Below are 25,700 nucleotides of genomic sequence, written 5' to 3' on the forward strand. Positions count from 1 at the left end.
CTGCTAAAACAAGCCTTTGAAGACTTTTTCTGCGAGCGTATATTTTTAATGTAATAAGATCGGATAAGTATTACCGAGGAACATATTCAGTCTGATAAAAATGGGATCTTCACTGTCTTACGTGTAGGTCTGGCAGCAACCGCTTAGGGGTCATGTTCTGGTGATCTATGTTATTACCATGATCACTAAGTTCTTCGGCCAGTCAGATGGCGTTTTGATACTTTGCCTTTGAGAAACTGAGCATTGTGGCTAAATAGCATCAGTATGTGCTGAATTATTTGATTCACTTTCAGACTTTGAAATCTGCATTTCCATTGGCTAATTCAAAGGTCACCAGAACCCCATAGCGGTTGCTGTCAGAACTTCACATAGTTTTATGCTAACTGAGATGTTGGCATTATCGAGAGAAAGTTCTAGTCACCATTACATGGTAGGTACCGATCGTATATAAGCTTTGATTAGTATTGTAAACACTTTTATATATTTTATATTTTCAGGTGGCAAACCTGATGAAAGACCTGCATTTGCAACGTTACCCAGAATCGGTTTGTCAGATCTTCAGTTTAGTACCCATGATGAGATAGGGCGAGGTGGTTTTGGTGTCGTCTATCATGGAAAATGGATGGGAACCGATGTGGCTATTAAGAAAATGACTTTAAGGGTGAATTCGGCGGAGGTGATTAAGATGGTGGAACAGGAGGTCAGCGTTCACAGCAGACTTAGACATCCACACATCGTGCAGATTATGGGAGTCTGCTCCGATCCGACCTCCTTTTACATAATTTCTGAGTTTATTGATGGGAGTGACCTTCACAATTTAATATTTAAACCTGGTGGGTCAAGGTTGAAGTTAAATCGCAAATTTACTTTCGCCAAGCAGTGTTGCCAAGCAGTTGCCTACTTGCATGGAGTAGAGCCTCCTATAATACATCAAGATATAAAACCCTCCAATGTATTGGTATCTAAAGTCACCAACCAGGCAAAAATTTGTGATTTTGGAATTTCCAAAATCCGATCTTACTCCCCAGGGATAACTACAGAAGGAACTCCCTATTTTATGGCTCCAGAGCTATTGATCAAGGCCGGAAGTAGCTCGTTTAAATCCGATATTTGGGCACTTGGGTGTACTTTTCTGGAGCTTTTCACTGACCTGGATTTATGGGCTCCTAATATGCCTATGGTGGATGAGGATGACATCATGAAACGGATGAAAAAGAATGAAAAACCTCCTGCCCTACCCCTTCTTGATACTCGGCTGCCTCCCTCTGTTCGGAAAGCCGTCACAGACTGTTTTGAATATAATCCTTCTAAACGACCGTCTGCGCTTGACCTTGTAAATGAGTTTGACAAGCATGCTTAATCAAATAGTTAGTTTTTGTTAAGTTCTTTGCCCACGAAGAAGGTACAGTGTGATATGACTTCTTGTTTTGTATCAGAAACAACTCTTTTCATTTGTGCCACATGTGTGTTGCAATATTTATTTCATAAGAGAAAAGATCACCCTTAGGTATCATTGATATAGTCAGAGTGTGTTGGTGACATTTGTTTGTAACCATCCTTTGTACCGTTAGTGATCATTTATGATTACTCGTGTTAGTTTATTTTCGATGTATTGATCATACTTGATTGGATTGCTTAATAAATCAAGGTGTTTATTTTTGTTTTGTTCGGTTCCTCAGCGAATTCGCCTATGATTCCTGTATTTTAAATTTGGGAATATTATTATAATGTGTTTCCAATTCCAATCTTAGACAACTACTTGCATAAATGTCGCAATGTGTTATATGCGCTTTTACTTGTACATTTCTATGTGTTTATATTTTGTTGGCAATGTTATACTTATTTCAGATTTGTATAAGTTTACGTACTGTTAGCCTTCACAGTTTTCTGCCTTTTGTTTGGTTTTTGTTGTTTGATTTTTCATCACAAACCGTCCAGTGGTTTCCGATACACTGAATCGTTTACGTTATACGTCAAATAATTCTAATTATTATAAATTGTAAATAATTGTATAACTATTACAAGATTTAAACAGAAATCGTCTAACAATGTACGATGTCGTCTGCATGATGTTTTACACTTTATCCTCTTTCGTGTCCGTGACTTTAACTGGAATGACATGCATATGTTTTGGATTTACATTTCTTTAATTTTTGATAATGAAATAAAACAGAACAGGCCACCACAGCGAAATACCAAATAGTGAACTTGGCGTATTAATATTATGGAGAAAATGACAGTAGTCTCTTAGCTTGACTCTGAACTAAAGTGTTCCCTTAACTAAGTAAGCAAATTTTCTTTAACGACATATACATTATTTCACACCACTCGGGAGTAAGGTGCATTCCGCAAAGTCCATTAGATCATTTGAATACATGCACAATGAAGTTACTCACAGAAAATATAGGGTAACGTTACAGACTTAACGTCACTCAAACAAGATTGCATTCTTGTACTCGGTAGTAGCCACATTATATTAAACGAATAAGCCTCAACAACCAAGACACAATATCTTTTGAATCCACTGCAAAGCAATGCATAGCAAAATATCTTTCACACAAAAATGAGTAGTAGGGACCATCCATTTAGTATGTACGCATGGATGGAGAGGGGGGTAAACCAAATGCATACGCTTGCGTATGGGGGTAGGTCCACTGATATTGTACGTACGCATAGGAAACGGGGGGGGGGGGTGTAGGTGAAATCTCGATAATAATTTGTCTCATACATAACCTGTTCAATCGGCGTTTGAATTTTAGCGGACACTAGACAAACTGTTTAAAGTTACTCAGCTTATTTCTCTGATGCAGCCAAACATTCAACGTCGGTGAACTATCTGTTTTATTAAACACGTTCATATTATTAATCCTTTATGGTTTCTGCGTGGATTAATTATAGGCCGTTCTATAGAATTGGGGGTGGGATGGGCGTTAAGTGTACGTACGCAGGTGTGGGTGTAAAAAACTATGCATGTGTACGGGGAAAGGGAGTGGTTAAGCTTTGCCTGATTTTTGCTTACGTTCTAAATGAATGGTCCCTACTTGGAAGAGAGAAATAAGAAGAAAAAAAGAAACAAGTTTACATTATAAAAGATGTTTGTATGTTTTTTTCTCTCACAATAAATTGACATAGTTGTACTTAAGGTGCGTATTCTACAATGTCACTTTTTTTCCTTCATTTATTTGAAACTATCGATTGTATACATACTTCGATAATACCAACATTAAGATCATGTTTGAAGTATGCTTGTTTGCATAAAATTTACAGTGCTTTGTAGAACTTTCTTTTCCGAGTTGATGTGGGTACAAATCTTAAGCATGTTTATGTGAATCACTAGAGATTGCCGTCTGAACTCGTTTGTGGTGTCGTTTCATATTTTTATGTTCCTTCCTAAAATTCGCATCTTTCAGTATTTTTTGTAACATTCCGTGCACATCTTTCTCCGACTGCTGTCTGTAATTTATTCCTATAAGAATCAATGTCACTACTTTTCTGAATTCTACAACTGACAATAAAATTTTGTCAGCACTGAAAGCTCTACTTTCTTTTCTTCGTATATTTTAAATCATTCCAAAACAAAAGCAACTCAATTGGTCAGTAAGGATCAACGAAAAGACAAGTATCACAAATAAAGTCGAGCACTGTGACTTATCTGTGTCAATTTCTTCTGATTATTTTATAATCGAAATCATTTCACATGTTCTTAAAACCTTATATTAAAAACAGCAACCAATAGCAGTGATCTTGGTACTTTAAAACTGGATATGAATTGTTCTACCTAATCTCAATTTGACACATATAAAGTTGCAAATCCAGGGGAATTAAAAGCATTGCGCAAAATCAAAATCGGCAAAAAAATGATTTATTTTCTGAATAACAGATTGTATAAACAAGCTAAAACTGACAAGAAACACGTATCCATTTATATAAATATACAATTTAAGAGATATATTACGTTGAAGAATTATGCGGGAGGTCGTGGGTTCGATTCCGGCCGAGTCATACCAGACACTTAAAAAATGGTACTAACAGCTGCCTCGCTTGGCGTTCAGCATTAAGAGGTTAGTGTTAGGACTGGTCGGCCTGGTGTCAGGATAATGTGACTGGGTGGGACATCACGCTACATGTCTGCGGCAGGATGCCCCAGTGCTAGACATCACTATTAGCTGCCACATTGCAGACATCGTAGCGATATGACTGAAAAATTGTTAAAGCTACGTTAAAAATAAAAATCACATCACATCACATCACGTTGAAGAATTACAGAAGTATATATATATATATATATATATATATATATATATATATATATATATATATATATATATATATTTCTTCTTTTTTCTTTCCATGTTTACATTTAGGTTAATCAGAATTACTGTAGGGTCTTGTAAATAAACAAGAAGACAGCCTGAATAATCAGTAAAAACAAAGAGTATTAACTTCTGTACAATGTACCTTAGGCCTATCCGATGTTGGCCAAAATGAGTTCAAATTATCCATCACTGAAGCGCTGCATCAAACCATTTCCATTTGTATCATCAAATCAAATTATGCTAAAAGTTTTGTATTGTTTGTACATCTCAATTATGGATTTTGATTCTTTGGATTTAACAATGAGTTTGTTAAATCTTGCACGTTGCTATGTCATTATATTAACACTGTAAGTATCTTTCTGTTTGTGGTCTTCGCTGTCATCATTTGTGGAATAATGGTTTTAAGTTTTCCTGCACAATATCCAATGAGTTTTCGCGATTTATGTTGGCTATTTTACAACAAGTTTTCACTGTCGCTGCACCAAGATCATTCTTAAGTCGAATGTTTATCAAGATGTTCTGGAAACGTATTTGAAAAACTATACAAAATATTGTGGGGGTCATTGACAAATCTGTACGAGCGGAATAACGATTTAATCTTTTCTGTAAAGTTTTGAAACACTTGGTTTGGTAATATAATGCCAGTATTAGATACATTCAAAAATCGTTTCAAAATACTATATGCGTGAATCTATCAATTTCCCGCCATTATATAAACTGCGGTATTTGTTTAATATAAAAGGAAACATCTCCATTGGGCTGTACTTTTGAATCGGGACCTTGGAGATAATATGCATGCTACAGATTGTAGGCTGTTACACATCAAATTTTTACAGTCATCTCAAATATATAGTCAGTTCCATATACAGCAGTTTGAATGAAACCTATGATGAACCCACATCTTGTCAAATGACAGACTAAAAGAACCAGAGGTTGATAAACTGAAGTACTTCTTATAGATTTATGCATGCTTCCTATTTGTAAATAACATCGACCCTACATCATCCGATTAAATTTAATTTTTCATGAACAGCCAACTCCAGCTTCAATTTGTCCTCAATTATTAAGAAAAATATTTTCTCTGAGTGTAAATCAAACCTGCAATATTCTGATCAGCAGTATATCATGGTAACTGACTAGGCCACCAAGAATACGTAGCAAGTAAATGCTGAACTCGTACTTGAATTTAAATGTATGGTGAAAAAAATGCGCAAACCCTCCCTAAATGAAGTCAATGTAAACCTATGCCATTTTTAATTAATATTCCATGGCTTATTTATATGTATATTCAAAAATGGTCCCATGTAATGGAAAGCATTCATAGTCTCCGATTAATTATTTTAGGTCCCTCAAATGTTATTAGCACTTTCTCCAGGCAATAATTTGAGTTGTTTTAACAATCACAATAATCAATAGGCTCAGTCTTGTATAAGGATACAAAACATATAATTTGGTTTTGAGATAATTGGCATGCTAAAATGTTATATTTCTTGATTAAGTTAATTTTCCCTCTGAAAATTGAATAGCATGTGAAAACCAGAATTTAATACATTCTTACACAAGAATCAACCCCGCTATACTGACAGATAATAAAGACAGCTAATACTAAGTATGCGTGTAAGTTGATTGACTGGTTGTATTTTTATGGTGCATCTGCACTGTAAGGCTATTTAGCGCCATACGAAAGGTTATATGTAGGATTCTTTACAAGTGATAAAAGGTTTCTTATCGACCAGTGGAAAAAAACAAAAAGTTAAAAGCAAAACAATTAGATTATAATGGTAATATATAAAGATTCCAAATCAACTGGGAATGTAAATGGTGTATGTTAATGCAGATGTAGATAAAAAGGTATTGAATACGGACCAAAAATGCTGCTTATTTCAGAATATATAGGAGTTTTAATTATTGTTTTAAAAACATAGAACAAATGACAAAGAAAATATTTTTTTTCGAGTGTCATATCTCGTTATCCAGCATTTTTCGGAGTTTTTGGACGTTTTGCGATCTTTCTGTTGTTACGTATCTTTAATTGTTTGTTTGTTAGTTTACTTTTTTTATATTTCACTACATGCTATTGTAATGTAACATTGACCTTGTCCAAAATTGAGTTCATTTTTTCTTTACCTGATTGACTATTTATTCATTTTATGTAAACAACTAATAATAGCTTTATTGTTCTCTATGTGTATGAACTTAATATGAGGATTTTTATTCAGGTAAACAAGGAGGAATAAATATGTTGATTTGGGTCAGGGTTTTGGAGTTTCCTAAGTGAATTTTACAGGCTATTGTGTTGTAAATAAAGAAAAACCATTAGATCATTCGAGAAGGTTATTTTGCATTAGGTAATTATTTTTAGAAAATGCTAATTTGTGAACCGAGGTCAAGTAGAGAACTATATAATATTGTGATTTTGAGAATTTGGTGATATGTGCTTTAACATCTAGCACTTTTAAGTATTATTATGTTGTAGCCAGTTTGGGATGAATTTTATTTCTTCAAATTATTGAATTCAAGTGATTATTTTCTCTGGAAATAGAAAAGAGCTCTGATAAAATTCTTGGATAAAGACATTCACTGGAATTTATACTGAATTCAAACCTGGATTTCTTTTTCTGTGATTCAACAAAAGACCATTAATGCATCAACACTTCATTAGCTACCAAAGACATGTCATAAACTTCAGTTTGGGATATTTTCTAGACTTTTGCTGAATTTTATTCAGGACTTTAAATTACTAGGACCTGTGTCTATAATTCTTGGATTTTATTTTGCGACTTAATTTGAAATACCATAAGCTCCTTTTTTATCTCATTTTCACTTTGTGTTCAGAGAAATAAATATATTTGTTAAATTTTACAAACCTTGTTGTCTTTCACTCTTTTCTGTTAGTTATTTAACACTATGCACCCCTCAGTTTTTAAGAGTGTGAGTCGAATCTGCAGTATAACACAGTAACTGACTAAACCATCAAGAACATGTAGAAAATGAATGAATGAATTCATACTTATAGTTAAGAGGCTTGTAAAAATGCAACATTCATGTTTGGGCATGTGTGTATGACATGAAAACAAAGTCATGGAGTATACACTTTGACCCGGATGAGAATGACGTGTTCGCCTCAGTTGCCGCAGGTTGAGGGTGAACCCTGGCCGAGCCATACCAAAGGCTTATAAAAATGGTACTAGCAACTGCCTCACTTGAAACTCAGCATTAAGATGTTAGTGATAGGATTGGTAAACCTAGTGTCAGGATAATAAAATGGGTGGGGCATGATGCCACGTGTCCGCCTAATGATGGCCCATTGCTAGACCACTATAAAATACCAAACTGCATACACCATAGATATAAGTCTAAAATAGTTCTAGCTACATTAAAAAAAAAATAAAAAAAACTTGATCAGTAACAAAAATCTAAACCCTGTATTACCATACTACTCAGGAGCTTGCTTCATTTGTTGTAATTTAGCTTTCAAGATGAAAGCTTAAACATTATATTTCATACCCTAAGAGAAAATTGAACAATGTCTTTGTGTCTGTCACAGGCTGTAAGCAAAACCTGGGCATCCTGAATAAAAACAATCAGGCGCAGTTATCACCAAAATATATAAAGCATATAGTACATGAAAAGCATATGTTGGAAATGGTGCAGTGGTGTCCCCTGCAAAAGTGTAGGAAATTACAATGTAACAGTACAAAGTTCAAACATTGCTGCCACAGGTGCATGAGAAGTCACAGCAACCTTCTGCTTAGGAAACAGACCCTGGTCATGGTACAGTTCTGTTCTCGAATAGGGAGCACATTTCAATGTAAAAGAAGTCAAACTTTGTACATAACCTAGTCATGAAAGGTCACTGCAAGCTTATGTTTAGAAAGCACAGTCTTATAAAAGGACTTCCCATGAAACATCCAGCATGGTCAAAGGCTTATGAACTATGAGTTACTGTCATTCCTTTTGGGTACAAGAGAAAATTATTTAAATGAACCACACCTTATGTTATCTGGCAGGTCATTAACTGCACAATACTTGTGCATTGTTAAAGTGGAAAGGATTTGTATTTGAAAGCAAAACTATGTCCCTTCCTTCCCCAACCATAACCATTTCATTCTCTGACATTGGTACTTCGTGAATGGAAAGGAATTTCGCATTTCAAATTTTAAAATAAATTGTGAGTGTGAGATAAAAAAATATCCATGATTATGAAGGTTAGAAAGCAACATTTTGTACCTAGAAGTGAAGAATGTCACATGTCTGGTATGATGAAACCTGTTAACAACAGACAGGCATATGATCACATAATTTTATATCCTTTATAAAAGTTTGTTTATATAGTGGTTTAAAAATATCAGCTACATTAAAACAAGGAACTCTGAAACTGTGTCCTTTAAATGCATGTGTCTGCAAGAGCAAGTTTCACTGTAAGTATGTGGAAGAACTAAGATATCTAGCTCATATGAAAATTAATCCTCTCTCAACAATATAAGATTCAGTCCATGCAACACACAGAATCTTGGAAGAAAATGAAAAAAAGGTCAGAAAATAGATTTTTGTTTTCAATCATGTATGCAAAACTAAAAATGTCAAACCTAAAAGGATCTTTAAAAAATGCTGACTAATGGAAAAACAACTATAATAATGTAAAATCTGACGAATTCATATGCATATTTATATATGTATGCATACTAAATATATTTGTCTGTGTCAAACGTTTTGTTTTAAACTCATCTAACATTTCCATTTAGTGAAATTGTCTAAGACCATTACTTTTTACCTTTTTTTAAATGAACTGCCTGCCAAATAAAAAACATTGTTGAGATATAAAAATCGATTCAGGTCATCTACAGATTATGGGAAACAAGGCTAATGAATTGTATTTAACCACCATGATTTTTGGTTAACCATGCCACAGAGTTTTACTTTAAAAATATGACTCTGTCCAAATAATGACACATGTTCAACAAAAAAATATAAGGTCACAGCCACCAAAACCTAAACAGGGCCTGGGGCCTACTCAGTATATCTAAATAAGCACTTTGACTGGGTTTGGCACAATAGTGTTTTAGGTACCTTGCATTTAATGTAAACATAAACATAGCCTTGGTTAAAAAAGTTCACTAACAGTTTGGAACAAATTCAAGTAATGGTTTGAAAATCTAGTCAGTTCATCGACATATTAAAAACATGCCCAAGAAACTTCATCTGTCTGTCTCGCATGATTTTAGTTTAATCTTTCCGACAAGGTTTATGTCAAAAAAGTCAAAGTCCTAAAAAATGTTGAAAAATGTAAACATGATGGAAAAATGGCATGAAAATCTAATGAGCTATTACAGTATAATATAAATAAGGCTATCAAATTCTAATTGTCAACTTTCAGTGATTAAAAAATAAATTACAAGATTTTTGCTAAATGGTCTGGAAAAAAACCCAGAACATATTGTGTAAAAAAGCGATTTCAAAGATAAAATCAACTGCCAGAATCAATTCTGATCTTAGATTCCACTTAAGGTTCAATATATCCAGTCTGGTGTGATTTGACTCAATAGCTGTTTAAGATGACTTGCATAGTGTGACCGACAAACTGATGAATGGATGGCACAAAACTAATACGTCTCATGCTTTGTGGCAGAGACTTAAATATGAGTACAATAAACATCATTGTGGTCTAAGGTTGACATTGCCCGGGGTGGGAGTGGGAGACAAGCGCCCCAATCCTCCAAAATGCCCCATACGGCCTGCGTCTCTTACTGCTTCTGTCAACTAAAATCCAGCTCCTGGCCTTCGCGAGTGGCTTAGATTTGAAGCCCGGCAGACCATGTTTTCTACTAACAGGAGAAGGGGTGAAGGCGGCCCACTGGCGCCTTAAAACCAGTTGCTTCGGGTAGATGGGACTCGTAAACCTTGGATGGTAGCTCATCTAGGAGAAGGAAAACTCCGATTCCAAACCTCTGCTGCCTTGTGGCTATACCCACTCATGGGAAAGGCTAAGGGAGTAAACCCCGACAGAAAATCCGGAGATGGAGTCCCTAAGGCGGTATGACATTGACTTCAACGTCATTCCGGCAACTCCTGCGACGCCGTTGGTGCCAAGCTGTATCGGCATTCGTCGTTCCCTTGGGCACACCAGCTGCGTGGAGAGGGGGGATCTGCTGCATGGGCAACAGCTGATTCTCCATACCACCCTGCCCAGGCTTCATAGCTCCACTGGAGAGGACACTCCAGCGTCGTCGTACGGCGTCGGCACAACACGAGAAGTAGCAGTTTACCGGTTCTAAGTCAAAGCTCGATTGGCGTAGAGCTTGGCGCCAGGGGTTACTTCTGACGGTGGGAGAGATCATCAGGTCTCACTGGACAGCTACCGCCCGCCTCAAGCTGGGCAGCCCCCAGTCAGTAAGGTGCTGCCCGCCATGGCCTGCCTGCTTCACTGGGTGCGTGGAGCTTAGAGAACCATCTCGACAAGTGGGCCACAAAACTCTGCACCAGGAAAGACTAAAAGAAGAAATAAAAAGACTCCAACTCTTCGTTTTGCAACCTGGAACATCAGGACCATGTGTCCTGGATTGACCACTGACCTACAACAGATCGACGATGCACGGAAGACTGCCGTCATTGACAGAGAACTCTCCCGACTGAACATCGACATTGCCTGCCTCCAGGAGACCCGACTGGCTGACAGCGGCACCATCAGGGAAGCCAATTACACATTCTTTTGGCAGGGGAAGCCCTTGGATGAACCTAGGCAGCATGGTGTAGGCTTTGCCGTCAAGAACACGCTAATCGCCTTCATTGAACCTCCATCATCAGGTACTGAGAGAATCCTTGCCCTCCGGCTGTCAACATCCTTAGGCCCAGTCAACATCTTCAGTGTGTACGCCCCAACCCTCTACTCCACCTACGAGGAGAAAGACAAGTTTTATGAGGCTCTGGATCAGGCAATATCCAGTATCCCCAACAATGAAAGCCTTTACTTACTAGGAGACTTCAATGCTAGAGTGGGAGCTGACCATGAGGCCTGGTCCACCTGTCTCGGCTTTTACGGAAGGGGCAAGATCAACGAGAATGGTCAGCGACTGCTGGAGATGTGCTGCTCCCACAGCCTATGTGTGACAAACACTTTCTTCAAATGCAAGGAGATCCACCAGGTGTCGTGGAGACACCCACGTTCACGCCACTGGCACCAGCTAGACCTCGTCATCACCAGGCGTACAGAACTGGCCAGTGTCCTCCTTACCCGCAGCTACCACAGTGCCGATTGTGACACGGACCATTCCCTCGTGGCCAGCAAGGTGCGAATATTACCCAAGAAGCTGCACCACGCCAAGAAGAAGGGTCACCCACGTATCAACACCTACTGTGCAAGCAACCCAGAGAAAACACAGCAGTTCATCAGCAAACTGAAGGAAGCCCTCACCAAAGTGACACCTGATGACACCATTGATTCCAAGTGGTCCCATATCCGTGACTCTGTGTACAAATCAGCCATCACAGCTTACGGGAAGAGGGAGCGAAAGAATGTCGACTGGTATGAGGCAAACTGGGAGGAGATGGAGCCCGTGACTGAGGCAAAGAGGAAAGCCCTCCTGGCATACAAGGCTGCACCTAGCCCCAGAACACTACAAGCCCTCAGGATTGCAAGGAATAACGCCCAGAAGACCGCCCGCCGCTGTGCCAACACCTACTGGTTGAACCTTTGCAACAGTATACAGACAGCTGCTGACACCGGGGATACAAGAGGAATGTATGAGGGTATCAAAAAAGCGACAGGCCCCTCCAGCTACAAGACCGCCCCCCTCAAGTCCAAGACGGGCGAAGTCATCACAGACCAGGGGAAACAACTGCAGCGATGGGTTGAGCACTATCTTGAGCTATATGCAACCCAAAACAATGTCACTGGAACTGCCCTGGACGCCATTCCAGACCTGCCTGTCATGGAGGAGCTAGACACACAGCCCACCCTGGAAGAGCTCGGAAAAGCCATCGATTGCCTTGCCTGTGGGAAGGCTCCTGGAAGCGACGGCATTCCGCCTGAAGTCCTCAAGAGCGGAAAACCAGCACTGCTCCAGCCCCTACACACACTCCTCTGCCTTTGCTGGGAACAGGGATACATCCCACAGGACATGCGTGATGCCAACATCGTCACTTTGTACAAAAACAAAGGAGACCGTAGCGACTGCAACAACTATCGGGGCATCTCCCTCCTCAGCATCGTCGGAAAGGCCTTCGCCCGTGTTGCCTTGGCACGCATGCAGATCCTAGCCTACCGCGTCTACCCAGAATCCCAGTGTGGATTTCGAGCCGGCAGGTCAACTGTAGACATGATCTTCTCACTACGTCAGCTGCAGGAGAAGTGTCGCGAGCAGCGGATGCCCCTCTACATTGCCTTCATAGACCTGACGAAGGCGTTTGACATGGTTAGTCGGAGTGGACTCTTCAGACTTCTGCAGAAGATCGGCTGCCCCCCACGTCTGCTTGCTGTCATTATGTCGTTCCACGAGAACATGCACAGCACAGTGTGCTTCAATGGCGCAACATCTGAAGCATTCCCAGTCGTTAGCGGAGTCAAACAAGGCTGTGTCCTTGCACCGACGCTTTTTGCCATCTTCTTCTCCATGCTTCTCCAGTACGCATTCAAGGACTGCAGCGAGGGAGTGTACATCCATACCAGGGCTGATGGCAAGCTGTTCAACATCGCCCGTCTCCGTGCTAAGACTAAAGTCACAGAGGTACTCATCCGTGAATTGCTCTTTGCCGACGATGCAGCCTTGACATCACACACGGAAGATGGACTTCAGCAGCTGGTATGCTGCCTCTCCCATGCATGTAAGGAATTTGGACTGACCATCAGTTTGAAGAAAACAAATGTCATGGCACAGGACACAGACTCCCCTCCCTCTGTCTCCATCGATGGGTACAATTTGGAAGTTGTCGAGAACTTCACATACCTCGGGTCTAACATCTCCAGCTCACTCTCCATTGATTCTGAGGTGGGCGGCAGGATTGCCAAGGCAGCAGCAGTGATGGCCAGACTTAACCAGAGGGTCTGGAACAACCCCAACCTCACAGAGAAGACCAAACTGCGTGTCTACCAAACGTGCGTGCTCAGCTCACTTCTCTACAGCAGCGAAACATGGACCACCTATGCAAGACACGAGAGGAAACTCAACAGCTTCCACCTGAGATGTCTGCGGCGCATTCTGCACATCCAGTGGCAGGACAAAGTACCCAACACAGAGGTTCTAGAACGCGCCAACATGAACAGCATGTTCTCCATACTCAGCGAGAGGCGCCTTCGCTGGCTCGGCCATGTCAAGAGAATGGACCCAGGTCGCATTCCCAAGGACCTGTTATATGGGGAGTTAGCAGAAGGTGCACGACCAACTGGATGACCACATCTGCGCTACAAAGATGTTTGCAAGAAGGATATGAAGACAGCAAACATCAATGTCAACGACTGGGAGAGCTGTGCAAACAACCGTTCCAGCTGGCGTCTAGCTGTCAGGCAGGGAGTTCAAAACGCAGAGGAAAAGAGAAGAATAAAGCAAGCTGAAAAGAGAGCTAAAAAGAAGGATAAGCAAAAGCGTACTTTGGAGCTATGCCATCGTCTCTCGTAGATGGACGGATGCCAAGAAACAGCATGGCTAGGTACAGCAAGAGAGAAAATACAAAACTTGTTCTCTATGAATATTGAACAGGATGAAATGTGTTCTAAACATCTTTAAGGGCAGTGTTTTGGAAAGGTTTTGTAGTAAAACAGCTTGTTTGCAAATAGCTATCTAAAAGGATATTCAATTTTTTTTCTTCCTTAAAGGAATTTTCATGTGGCCAAACAAAAATGAGGTTCCCTATATCACTCAAGGTCAAACGTTTGCACTCCATATAAAATATGATCTAAGATAGCCTACTGCCTTATCTCGTCTTCATAATTACATCCAAACTGAAAAGTAATAGCTTTATGTGCAACCTGCTTGTGCTCATAAACTTCTGATCTACTGATTATGCAAACCATGATGATTATGTAATTATGCAAACTGTGACACTTATGTAATTATGCAAACCATGAAGCTTAGCTGGGCTTTTAGAACACAGAGGTGCACACAAAATACCTTCTTGTTATTTAGGCCTCAAGCATCCATGACCAAATAATTTAGGTTTCAATTTTTGTATAGGACTATGATATCTTACATGTTAATATTTATGTATTTGTTATCTATTATCTAATTATTAGGCAATATTCTCTTTTAGAGCAAAAGGTTGTTACCAGTGATTTGTATCAACTAAACGCCAGTAGCATTAAGTTTATTTCAAGTGCATTGATACATATTTTTTTATGGACAATAAGACACTATTTTAAAATGGCACATATACAACAACTCAATGCCAATGGATAAAATGGTGAAAAAAGAGTGATCTCCCTTCTAATACAGTTTCTCTTGTTTAACAGCATGTTAAATATTCTGGAGTAGGATGGTGGGTGATTGTATAAGATAACACATTAAATGACATTTCTATATTGATTAGTATAAGTAGGTGGAAACAAAGATTTATCCACTACTTCAAGACATAAAACGTAATACCATGTATGCATGATGCATAACTCCAATGTTCTGATCACAAATCGTAACGGATGTACTGTTTTTAAAACACATTATCTGGAACTCAAATGATTTCTTACAAAACAAGGACTGAAGATTATTGTTTATAAGGTCCTCTCCTTGCTAAAATGTGTGGAAATTGAGTACCATATAGTACATAAAATAATGGAGAAAAATCCATATATTTCCAAAAAATGGACAGAAATCTTTGTGTAGAGTCATAAACCCAACTGAAGTACTGCTCACCTACAAATGCTGAAGGTAATTCATCAAGTTGTTAAAAAAAGAAATAATGAGTATTGTTCTTTAACTAAGAACAAGTAGACATAATGAGTTTTAATTAATGTATGTCTTTAAATTACAACACATATAAAGAATTCAAGCTCTAAATTGAAATAATATGATTCAAAGTGCTCCCAACATGTACTTGTTTATCATAACTCATCATTCTGTGTGTGAAAAAGGAACAAGTACATTAAAACTCCATGCTGGTGAAGGCAGAGCCTACTTGCCACTCACCCACCTTCAAACAAATAAGAACACAAAACAACCAGTTTCCTAGAGTGAATTTTCTTTACAGTTTGATGATTAAAAGTAAGCCCCTGAAATGCTTAAAATGCAGGTTTGCCCTGTGGACCCCCATTTAGAGTTCTATCACACAGACTGCTCATCTACTTGTTTACACCACTCCACCCTTGCCAACATTGACTTGATGTGCCAGTCTCTCTTGACCAAATAAGCCTATTACTGGATGTAATCTTTATTAGAAAACCAAAAGGTATTATAGGGAAAGAATGGACGAGTGGAGATCATAAATATGCTGCTACATGCACAAGCCAAGTAAAACAATGATCATGGTAGTGACAGGTAACTATGAAATGCCAAAGCCATTTTAAACTGGTCCCTTTCAAATAAATGCAGTTTGAAATGTACTGTATAATGTGCATTTCTTATGCCTGTAATATGATGTGTATTTGTTTAACCTACATTGTGTACATTGCTTATTATAATTATAAACTGAAAACACCCATAAGAGTAAGAACTTACTGATGCACCAGTTATGATGGAAAATGTGTTGCAAACCTGCTAAATATTCTTTGTCCCTGTGGTTAAATTACATGTAACATGGTTTCAATGTACTGGCTGAGGTTACGTAAGCCCTACAAATCCCTGGTTGTTTTATTTATAGACTTATTATGATGGCCTCAGCAGCAGCTATATTGTAAGACAACTGATATAACTGCATCAAGAGTATATAGGGGTATACTAATTTAAGCAGATTTTTGTCATCTCAATAACAAATTATAAAATATACAGCAACAGAATGGGCAGAAAATGGGCTTTTTATAGGTGTCTTAGTAATCTGTGGTCTCAGTGAGATGTGGAAATTGCCAGTCTTTGTCGACTTATAAAGGACCATTTACTAGCTTGCCCTTGATACATGTACATTTCTGACCACTAAGGCTTAAATTTATCTGTAAATATCTTTTATTAATAGTTTTAAAATGACTCTTTGGTCTTAAACTAAGTAATAAGAAATAGCAAAAAAGACCAAGGTTTTGTAACATTCAACAAATAATTCAATTCCCTTGAATACCAAGCAAAAATTTAAAAAGAAGTTATAGTAATGCAAATTAAATCCCAAATAGTCCAAAAAGCTGCATCACTAGCCCTAATGAATAAAGTTTTAATTAAATTCCAGTAGTATTCCACATAAGATTCAACACTGAAGGTGTTGATGTGCATGTAGTTTAAAATGCATTAATGTAACAATAGCCTGAAGTATGACGATGTGCCAAGTCTTATGATAAGTTGCAATAATATTATCCAAGATGTCCTTGTTTGAATTCACTATAATTCACAGTTACTGTCTCTGTCCAAGAATATTATTGATGAGTACTTTGTACTTCTAGTAAATAAATAACTTGAATATATGTACATTTCTAGCACAGATCAAATACACAATAAGACTGATTCTGCTTCAAGATCTTACAGCACAAATAAGTAATTTCTCAGGTAAACAGGGCAAGAAAGCCCTCTACTTGACCTAGGTCACAATTAACATTTTGAAAAAAACAACCATTACTTTATGGAAACATCCATTCTAAAAGTTTCTATTACTAAAATTATAATATTAAAAGTAGCAAACATCAGGTAGATTAGATATTTTTGTGGGGGGAAGTCCAATAATCATGACCCAAATCCTAATAAATATTTTTATTTCTATTAATAATGATCCTAATATTAAACCCACACTCATAGAGAAAATATTAGAACATCATCAGTGTATCTAGTCAGAAATGCAGTGAACTTGATTCTCGACCAGGCCAAGCACAAAATATGATTATCCATAACATATAATGAATATCAAAAAAATAACAAGCAATGAAAATTAAATATACATAACAGTTTATAGTGTCAGTCCCTCAGTCTGATACCACATAACTGAAATTACTTATGAAACCTATTAATACTTTGTGACAAAACAATATATATATATATATATATATATATATATATATATATATATATATATAAACTGACGAGTCATCTGACCCTTGTCCATATAATTTCAAGAGTCAAAATTAAAATCTCAATTCAAAACTGAAATCTCAATTATTTTTGTCAGTCTTAGATGGTGTTGTTCATTACTCATAGAGAAAACTTATGTGTAGGATTTCTTGACTCCTGTTGAATAAAGAGAAAGCTGTACAGTATTTAGTAAGAATTAAACTAGCAGATAGTGAGACAGACATGACCATACTTAATTTTATTAAAGTGTTTCCATCTAATTATGTATAACTGTGTGTGTATTTGGTATATTAAAGGATTATTTTATACTTTATATTTATTATTTACTTACTTCTCAACATAATCTAATATTAATGCCTCATATCACTTTAAATGCCAACAAATAATAATACATGAATCAGACATCTAATTTTATATCATAACCAATTCAATCTGACCATCATGCATCAAACTAATGCATCATGCAACATGAGCAAGGCATATCCAGCTTTATGAACATCATGGCTTATGGCTTTGTATACTTATGAAATCATCTGTGAACCGAACATGTCAATTATTTCCACCTATTTCACTCATTACAAACCTAACAGCAACCCTCTCTGCATCAAAGGTTTTTGACTGATGGCCCTTCTTCGCATATCCTACTGACTTTTGTTAATTTCCCATGATTAAGTCTGCATCTTGTCTTCATCTTCAAATGATTTTGGCAAGAAAGGCCCCAACTCATAAGCCACACTTTCTTGATGATATTTGATCAAAAGGTAATCCATTAAAGTCATAACTGATTCCAAGTTCTAAATGTTTCACCAACTGAAGCAAATTAATCACCAATAAAAGACAACAAAGTCTGTCCACATACAGTTGACAACTGGCTTTACAAGCCACCATATTTTCGAGTTTTGTCTAATTGATTATAATTTGATGTTTAATTAAAGTGCAATGTAATGAAGAAATAAATGATACTGTTTTCCTCTATCATAAATGTCAATGATAATCTAAGAACAATCAAAGGTAGATTCAAATATGCGACACATGAGTGGCCTGTTAGTTCCTCCTGGTTCATATTGATTTTACATATGTATATTTTCATTGGCTGATAAAGTGTCAACAGTAGTGTACCAATGTCAATCAATGACTTGTACTGTGAATTTGTTATAGACAGTGTGTGCTCAGTAACAAATCAGACTGATGCTCCTGCCAAAAATAAACATATATCACAAAAAAGCTCTGGTTGGAATTTCCATGCATCAGAAATGGGTCAAATTTAAATTCTAAGCAACAATACCTGAGGGTATGCATCCACTGAGAACCCTATATGTGTTCGTGTGGGTGCATGTGTGACTGTTTGTTATGTCCCTTGAATCATGGTCTGGAAGTGTGTGTGAGCACAAGGGGTCTTGAGGGGTGAGAGAGAGTACTATTTGATTCATGTTTTATGGTACAGTAGGGTATTTTATACCAAAGCAATTGAAGTAAAGTACTTTGCCCAAAGACACAGCACAGTGGTAGAATTTGAGCCCTCGCCCTTTTTGGTAGAGAGTCAAGTAAGCCACTGCTTCTCCTTAAGGTGAGTATGAAGTATACAGTTAAAAAAGCATGAGAATTGCAATGTTGAGCCATCAGACTTGCTCTAGATTTTGTGAAGGCTACATCAGCATATGTGACATAGAAATCACTTTATAGGCAACAGTACTTTATGAAGTTTTAGTCCAGCTCTCTTTTTTCATCCTTTGATAGTTCCTTCAATATTATACCCCATGGATTCTGTTCATTCTTGTGATGATTTCGCAAATTTCCTGAAATATTAATACATTGGATTTTACCTCCAATATTTACACCATCGAATATTTTAATAAACTCATCATCAAACGATTTTCATACTTAATGGTAAGAAACTTACCCGTATTGAGGGGAAGCCAGCAACACATTACTGAAACACCAAGAGAGAGCACATGTTCTGTCTTTTATGATGATGTATATTTTATAATTCTGTACTACTGTCTGAAAATAATTTCCAGGAATTCAAGAAGAGACCCTTTCATTAATGATTATATAGAGTACTCTGTATTATGCAGAAATGGTTTCTTTACGCTTACGCGTTTCTGAGTAATCAAACTTTCTTTCCTTTTTAAGCCTACATCACACATGCATGTATCTGCCGTCATGTCACTTAACCGATATTAAGACGCTAAAGAGAGACAGAGATTAAAGTTCATGACCCTAAGACGAAATATTTTGTTTTACAAGTCTTAGTATAAACACTAAAATATTTGTTTCTTGTTTTTGTTTTCTTTTTTCGATAACGACTGTTGAAAGGATACAATAATGCAAGATCGTGTATGAAACCACAGAAGTCTGACTATAAATGTTCATTTATATTACCGGTCAGGTGATTTCATGCTGTCAGAGATTTCGCCGTACTTTATTGATAAAACGTCAAACTCATGTGATGAAACAGACATTTACTAATGTATAGAGTTGTCTCCCTTTAAGTTTATAGTCTGATTCCCTACTTTAGGTATTGGCTTGTGTAACTTAGGATGATTTTGCAAATCATAGAACCAAACGATATTTATTTTCTTGCATTTTCAAATATTGCACGAATGAAAAGAATGACAAAGACGAGTAACTATTGCAAATTCCTTATTTATTGATAATACTGAATAAATGATTAAACATATCTATGAACGTTGAATATTTGACAAGGAAAATAATTAACAGTGGTCAAATTAAGTTATCACTACCCGGAAGACTGTACACAGCTGTTACAAATTGCGTTGTTTTTATTTTTTTTTATTTTTGATATAAATTTCATTCTTGCGAGCAATAACATGTCACACAAGGTGTATTTAATTTTTTTTTCTTTTTGTGTTATCTTTGAAAGAAAAGAAGGAATATTAATATATTCAGGCATTCGACCGAGTCTAAGTTTGGTTTGGTTTTGCGTGTTGAACGCCATTTTTGAGCATACTATAAACTATATTAAATTATTACATTATTTATCGTTGTAGAAGATTATTAAACAGCAGAAATGAGAATTTTGCATGGTATTTATGAAGATAATTTGTTGCAAAGGTGTCATGCCACTGATGAGACATCACTCTTGCGTAGTTTCGATTCTTCGGTGGTTCAAAGGTTATATGTGTCCCTGAGCAAGGCACATTAATCCAATTGTCTTAGCACGATAATACATATCAGATGTTGATATAACTTTAAATATGAATCAATTAGTCAGCCTGTTCTGAATAACTGACGACAAAACTCTGTAAAAAGAGACTTTTGCTTTTCATGGATACACTTTAAAGCTAGGCATTATTTTTTTTACGGGGACGAGGTTCTGACAAGTGAGAACGATCCAAAGGAAACAACAAATTTTACAATTTCTGATATCAAAGTCCTTGAGAGGGTTCCTAATTTTCTTTTATAAGTTAAACACGGTGGCAGAGAATATAACAGGAGAGTCAATACATTCCCAATCAAGTACAGATTTACGGATCATTCAAGAAAAAAAAAAGAACAGTTCAGTTGTGATTATAATATGTGGAAAACCGTGACTTATATGTTTATCTAAGTAACGAATGCGAATCTGAAAACAGTACAAACTCTCTAAATCATAGTAAGGAATACAAAAGCCATATCCATTTCCAAAATACATTAGAATGTATGCAGATAAAATAAAATCATTCCACGCTTTTTTTCTTCTTCTGCCTGATAGCAATGGAAAAAAATACATTAATATGATGCCGTGAATAAAGACATTTACATCATTAGGCCATACAAGTTAAAAGTCTTATAATAGGCGTCAGAGAGAGAGAGAGAGAGAGAGAGAGAGAGAGAGATGTGTGTGTGTGTGTGTGTGTGTGTGTGTGTGTGCGATGTACAAAGTAGTAAATAGGAGCGATCTAGGGACAATGGGACTTACCATTAAAAACAGGGTCCCAGCACTCTGGGGACTATGTAAATTTAACATGGGAAATATTGTCGCGGCACTCTAGGGACAAGGGGAATTTAACATGGGAATAGAGTGTGGGTCTGTCTAGGGACAAGGGGAATGGAACAGGGAACTATAGTTTGGGTCTGTCTAGGGACAAGGGGAATTTAACATGGAATTTTTAAAAAAAAATAAAAAAATAAAAAAAGGGTAGGCAATTGAAAGTCAATTTCTTTTCGAGACCTATGAGTGGCCCTGAAAAGGGCCTTTGGGTTTCTTCTTCTTCTTCTGACTCCTCCACTTCTTCCACCAAGTCCTCGCTTTTTCCATTATTCCTTTCTTCTTCTTTTTCTCCTCTGGCATCCAGTCTGGATGGCCCAAGGCTCTAAACTTTTCCTGGACTTTGATCCAATTCTGATTGAGCCTCTCAAAATCTGCCTGTTTCTTTTTGTTTTCCTGATCTTTTCTTTCTTTATTCCATCTCTCTTTAATCTTCTTTACCTCTACCTCCATCACTTTTCTCATCAACTCCTCTCCTTTCTTCAGTCTGTCCTGACCTCTCTCCACAAAAGAGCACTCTGTCCCATGTGACATATTTTCAAGAAAGCACCTGACTTTGCTTGCATTGTCAAGTGCTTCCTTTAGGCTTCCCACTCTGACATAGGTGGGATTTATCATACCTCTCAATCTTTTTTCCTCCTCTTCTATCATTTCTGCTATCACATCTCTTGCTACGTTTAGGCATTTAGCGTAGTCCAGATACTCTGCTATCTTCCATTCTTTTTCTAGTATCTCCACTACATAGATACCATCCATTATCCAATTGTATATATGTACCAAGTTGTTGAACAACTCACTTGCAACCACCATCTTCGTTTTTATTATTCCGTAGAATGGTTCGAACATCAAACCTTGTGGGTTCTTATAGTTAAAGCGCGTACGTGAAGGAAAACATCCCCTAAAACAAAATTGATATTACCTCGATTATCACTTAAAACGCGCGAACATGAAGGAAAACATCCCCTACTTTTCTCATTTCATATGATCTACTATCCACATACGTGAACCAGCAATAAACAAACCCCGAATCTACTATCCACACACGCAAAGCATTAAAATGAAACCCTAATCTACTATTCACACTAACCAACTTAAGCTCTTACATAACCCAATAATCTACTATCCACACAAACGTACGTGAGCGCTTACAAACACACATAAAAAACACACACTCACACAAATAAAATGAGTCAGTGTTTATATTCACACTACTCTACACACACACATTGGCAAATCGATTACTATTTCTTTTCTAGAGTATTGGGTAGCCCTGAAAAGGGCTGTTTGTTTTTTGAACTCCAGTGACACCTGGTTAATGATGGCACCTTCCAGGCCTGGCACCACACACACATCTTCTTCCCCAGTCTCCTTTTACCTTTTTTCTTGACAGTGCAGAGGTGGGATAAGTGGCTTCAGAATCCCAATTTTCTGTCTCTGGGATTCTGAAATTTCCTCTCTCCTTTTCCTCCTCTTCTTTTTTTCTTCTTTCCTCCTCCTCTTTCATCCTTCCCTCTTCGACAATGACCTCCGCGGCCAGTTCATTTAGTATGCGCCTGGCATATTCCAGGTGCATCTGGAGTTCTAGAAGCTTTACAATTCTGGTATTCATTCTCTTGTTAACGAATGAACAGGGTAGCTAGACTGCCGAGTGATTTTTAATTTATACTGAAAGCGAGGACGTGATGGAAAACATCCGCCTAAAACAAAATTGATCTTACCTAGATCATAACCAAACAACGCGCGGACCTAAAAGAAACACTCACTCACATTTTTATACTGCCCATCACTATTCTAAAAAATTTTATTAAACAAATAATATACCATTCACATACGCAAAGCAATCCAATCAAACCCCAAATCTACTCTCCCCACACCTCAAACAGCAAAAAAACATGATCTTAATCTACTATCCACACAAACGTACGTGAGCACTTACAAACACACACAATCATATACACAAACACATACACTCACACTATAAAAAAGAGTCAGTGTTTATATTCACACTACTCTACATACACACATTGGCAAATCGATTGTTATTTCTTTTCTAGAGTATTGGGTAGCCCTGAAAAGGGCTGTTTTTTTGTTTGCTATGGCAATCTTTTAGTTTCTAAGAATGCGACGTCCTCTGAGAATAGACTTTCTGACGATAGGTCTGCTTCTTCGGAAATAGAAGAAGAACTCTTTGGTGTCGATACGACAATCGACAAAGCCTCTGTCAGGTTCAGGTTGCTGCTGCTGCTGTTGTTGTTGCTGTTGCTGCTGTCTCTGAAGTCTGTACTTCTCTGGCCATTCTTCTTTCTCCCTGTTCACTTCTTCTCTGAAGAGCTCTTCTATCAGGTCTTCAGTAACTTTTAACATTCTCACATTCTCTATCTCTTCTGGCTTCGGTATCAGACTGTGTCTGACCCTATGCAAATTCACGTAGGCTTCGTTTAGCTTAGCTAGTTTGGAGCACATCTTCGTAGGAGGATGAGTCGACATTGGATGGTTAGACTGGAAACTCCCCCGGTTCTTAAAGTCAAAGCGCGGACGTGAAGGAAAACATCCCTCCACGGTTTTCGAACCGCAACGTTCAATGAGTGTCATGAGAGGGATAGAGAGAAGTCAAAGAGCATGAATCAACATTCTTATAGCCAAACAAAAGACAAAGGCTTTTTTTTTCAAAACACAACATTTTTTATTCAAAATCACTTAACACTAACAAACAACTCGAACATTTTTAACAATAATCTAACATTATAACATCAAACATTTTTTTTCTTTCAAATCACAAACATTTTTTTTCTTCAATTTACACATTATTTTGGACAGGGCTGACAACGTTGTGAATGAAACTGTGATTTCCACTGTTGGAAGTCATTAGGCCATTGATGGACACTACGTTTCCTATGTTGAGACAAAAGATAAGCATAATGGTCACAGAACCATCGATCTACTTTCACATCGTTTCTTGAAGAAGAACGAGGATCAAAATGAGTCACTAAATGTTCTAAGGAATAGCCCAGGCTGCGATGATGCAGAAAATACACACAGTACTGTCCACACACCAAGGAATCTGTGCCTTGTAATTTCACATTATTGAATCGGGTTGTCTGAGCATTTCTTCTCATAAAGTCAATGATATCGTCTTCCAAAGGGGGCAATCCGTACGAATCGAAATATTCCACACATCCTTCTTGAAGAAAGTAGACGGCTACCCAGTGGGTTCCTGGGAGATGACTGTCGTCCGTGTTGATCACATAAGCTAGATGGTCTTGAGGTTTGCGATGAGGGAGTTCATCTTTAGCACAGACGACAGGATTCCAAGAAGCCGTATACGAACTGTGGTTCAAAAGGTAATAAAGTTCCCAGGTATCCATGTTTTTTTCTTCTTCACAGGTAATGATAAGTGATCAATTCGATCCTGACCTTTTTGCTTGAAAATGTCTGACAAGTAAAAGGCGTTTGGCTCCGACTTCTTATTCTGGTCAAAGAGAGATTCGATGCGACGGCGCTCCAGAGACGTTAATGGAGGAGAAGAATGTTTATCCAAGCCTTTATACCACTCGTTCAACACGAATTCTATCTCGATGACACCCCAAGCTTTGTCCAGATATTCGTCCAATTTTTCTTCTTGGCTCAACATCAGACATTTGTCGTTTTGAATTTGACTGGGATGATCGTTGTGACATCCATAGCACTCTTCCTTGATCAATTCTTTCATTACATCTGTCAGGAATGTAGCAAAACAGGAGACTAAATGGGCTTCTTGTTCTGGCCATCTTGACTTCATCATGATAACTTCTTCGTCTTGGGATTCTTCTTCTTCTTCTTCTTCTTCTTCTTCCATGGTCTCCTCACATTTCATGTCCAAAGCTTCTTCACTAGGTAAAGAGGGATAACAGTCTTCCATAGCTTCTAATAATCTAGAATGACTTCTCTCAAACTGTTGATTTCTATGGTATTATCGAATTCGGCATACAGGATGACGTTCACCGTCTCTGTTAGATTTGTAGTAAACTGAATTTCCACACGAATCTGGCCGGATTTTATAGGGTGGAAATGTCCCTCGTCGCTGCCTTGGTCTGGAGTGAAATCGAAAGCCCACAAAGCATAGCCTCCTGCGTAATCTTCGTACGTAATCCCGTGACTGGTGTTGGTTCCTAACTGACCGGTGGCTTCGTACAGGGACAAGTACGATCTCAAGTAATTCTTCTTGTCAAAGTTAGGTTCGAAAGGTCGGGTACACAAGGTCTTGCCATCGCGACTGACTTCGATCTTGGA

The 25,700-nt window shown here is 37.8% G+C and overlaps 1 protein-coding gene across 4 annotated transcripts in view; it reads left to right on the forward strand.

Annotated features, from left to right (window-relative positions):
- The window catches only part of LOC149797616 (protein mono-ADP-ribosyltransferase PARP14-like), a 34,743-nt gene extending 27,570 nt beyond the window's left edge, over window positions 1-7,173 (forward strand). For all 4 annotated transcript variants that reach the window (XM_089962498.1, XM_089962501.1, XM_089962497.1 and 1 more), the window contains one exon: window positions 498-7,173. In XM_089962498.1, the coding sequence (XP_089818624.1) occupies window positions 498-1,360 (863 nt within the window). In that variant the 3' untranslated portion in view covers window positions 1,361-7,173. The remainder of the gene's footprint in view (window positions 1-497) is intronic.
- The last annotated feature ends 18,527 nt before the right edge of the window (window positions 7,174-25,700 follow it).

This window comes from Sinohyriopsis cumingii, chromosome 6 (genome assembly GCF_028554795.1).
Source record: "Sinohyriopsis cumingii isolate HCF-2022 chromosome 6, ASM2855479v2, whole genome shotgun sequence".
Classification (NCBI taxonomy): Eukaryota; Metazoa; Mollusca; class Bivalvia; order Unionida; family Unionidae; genus Sinohyriopsis; species Sinohyriopsis cumingii.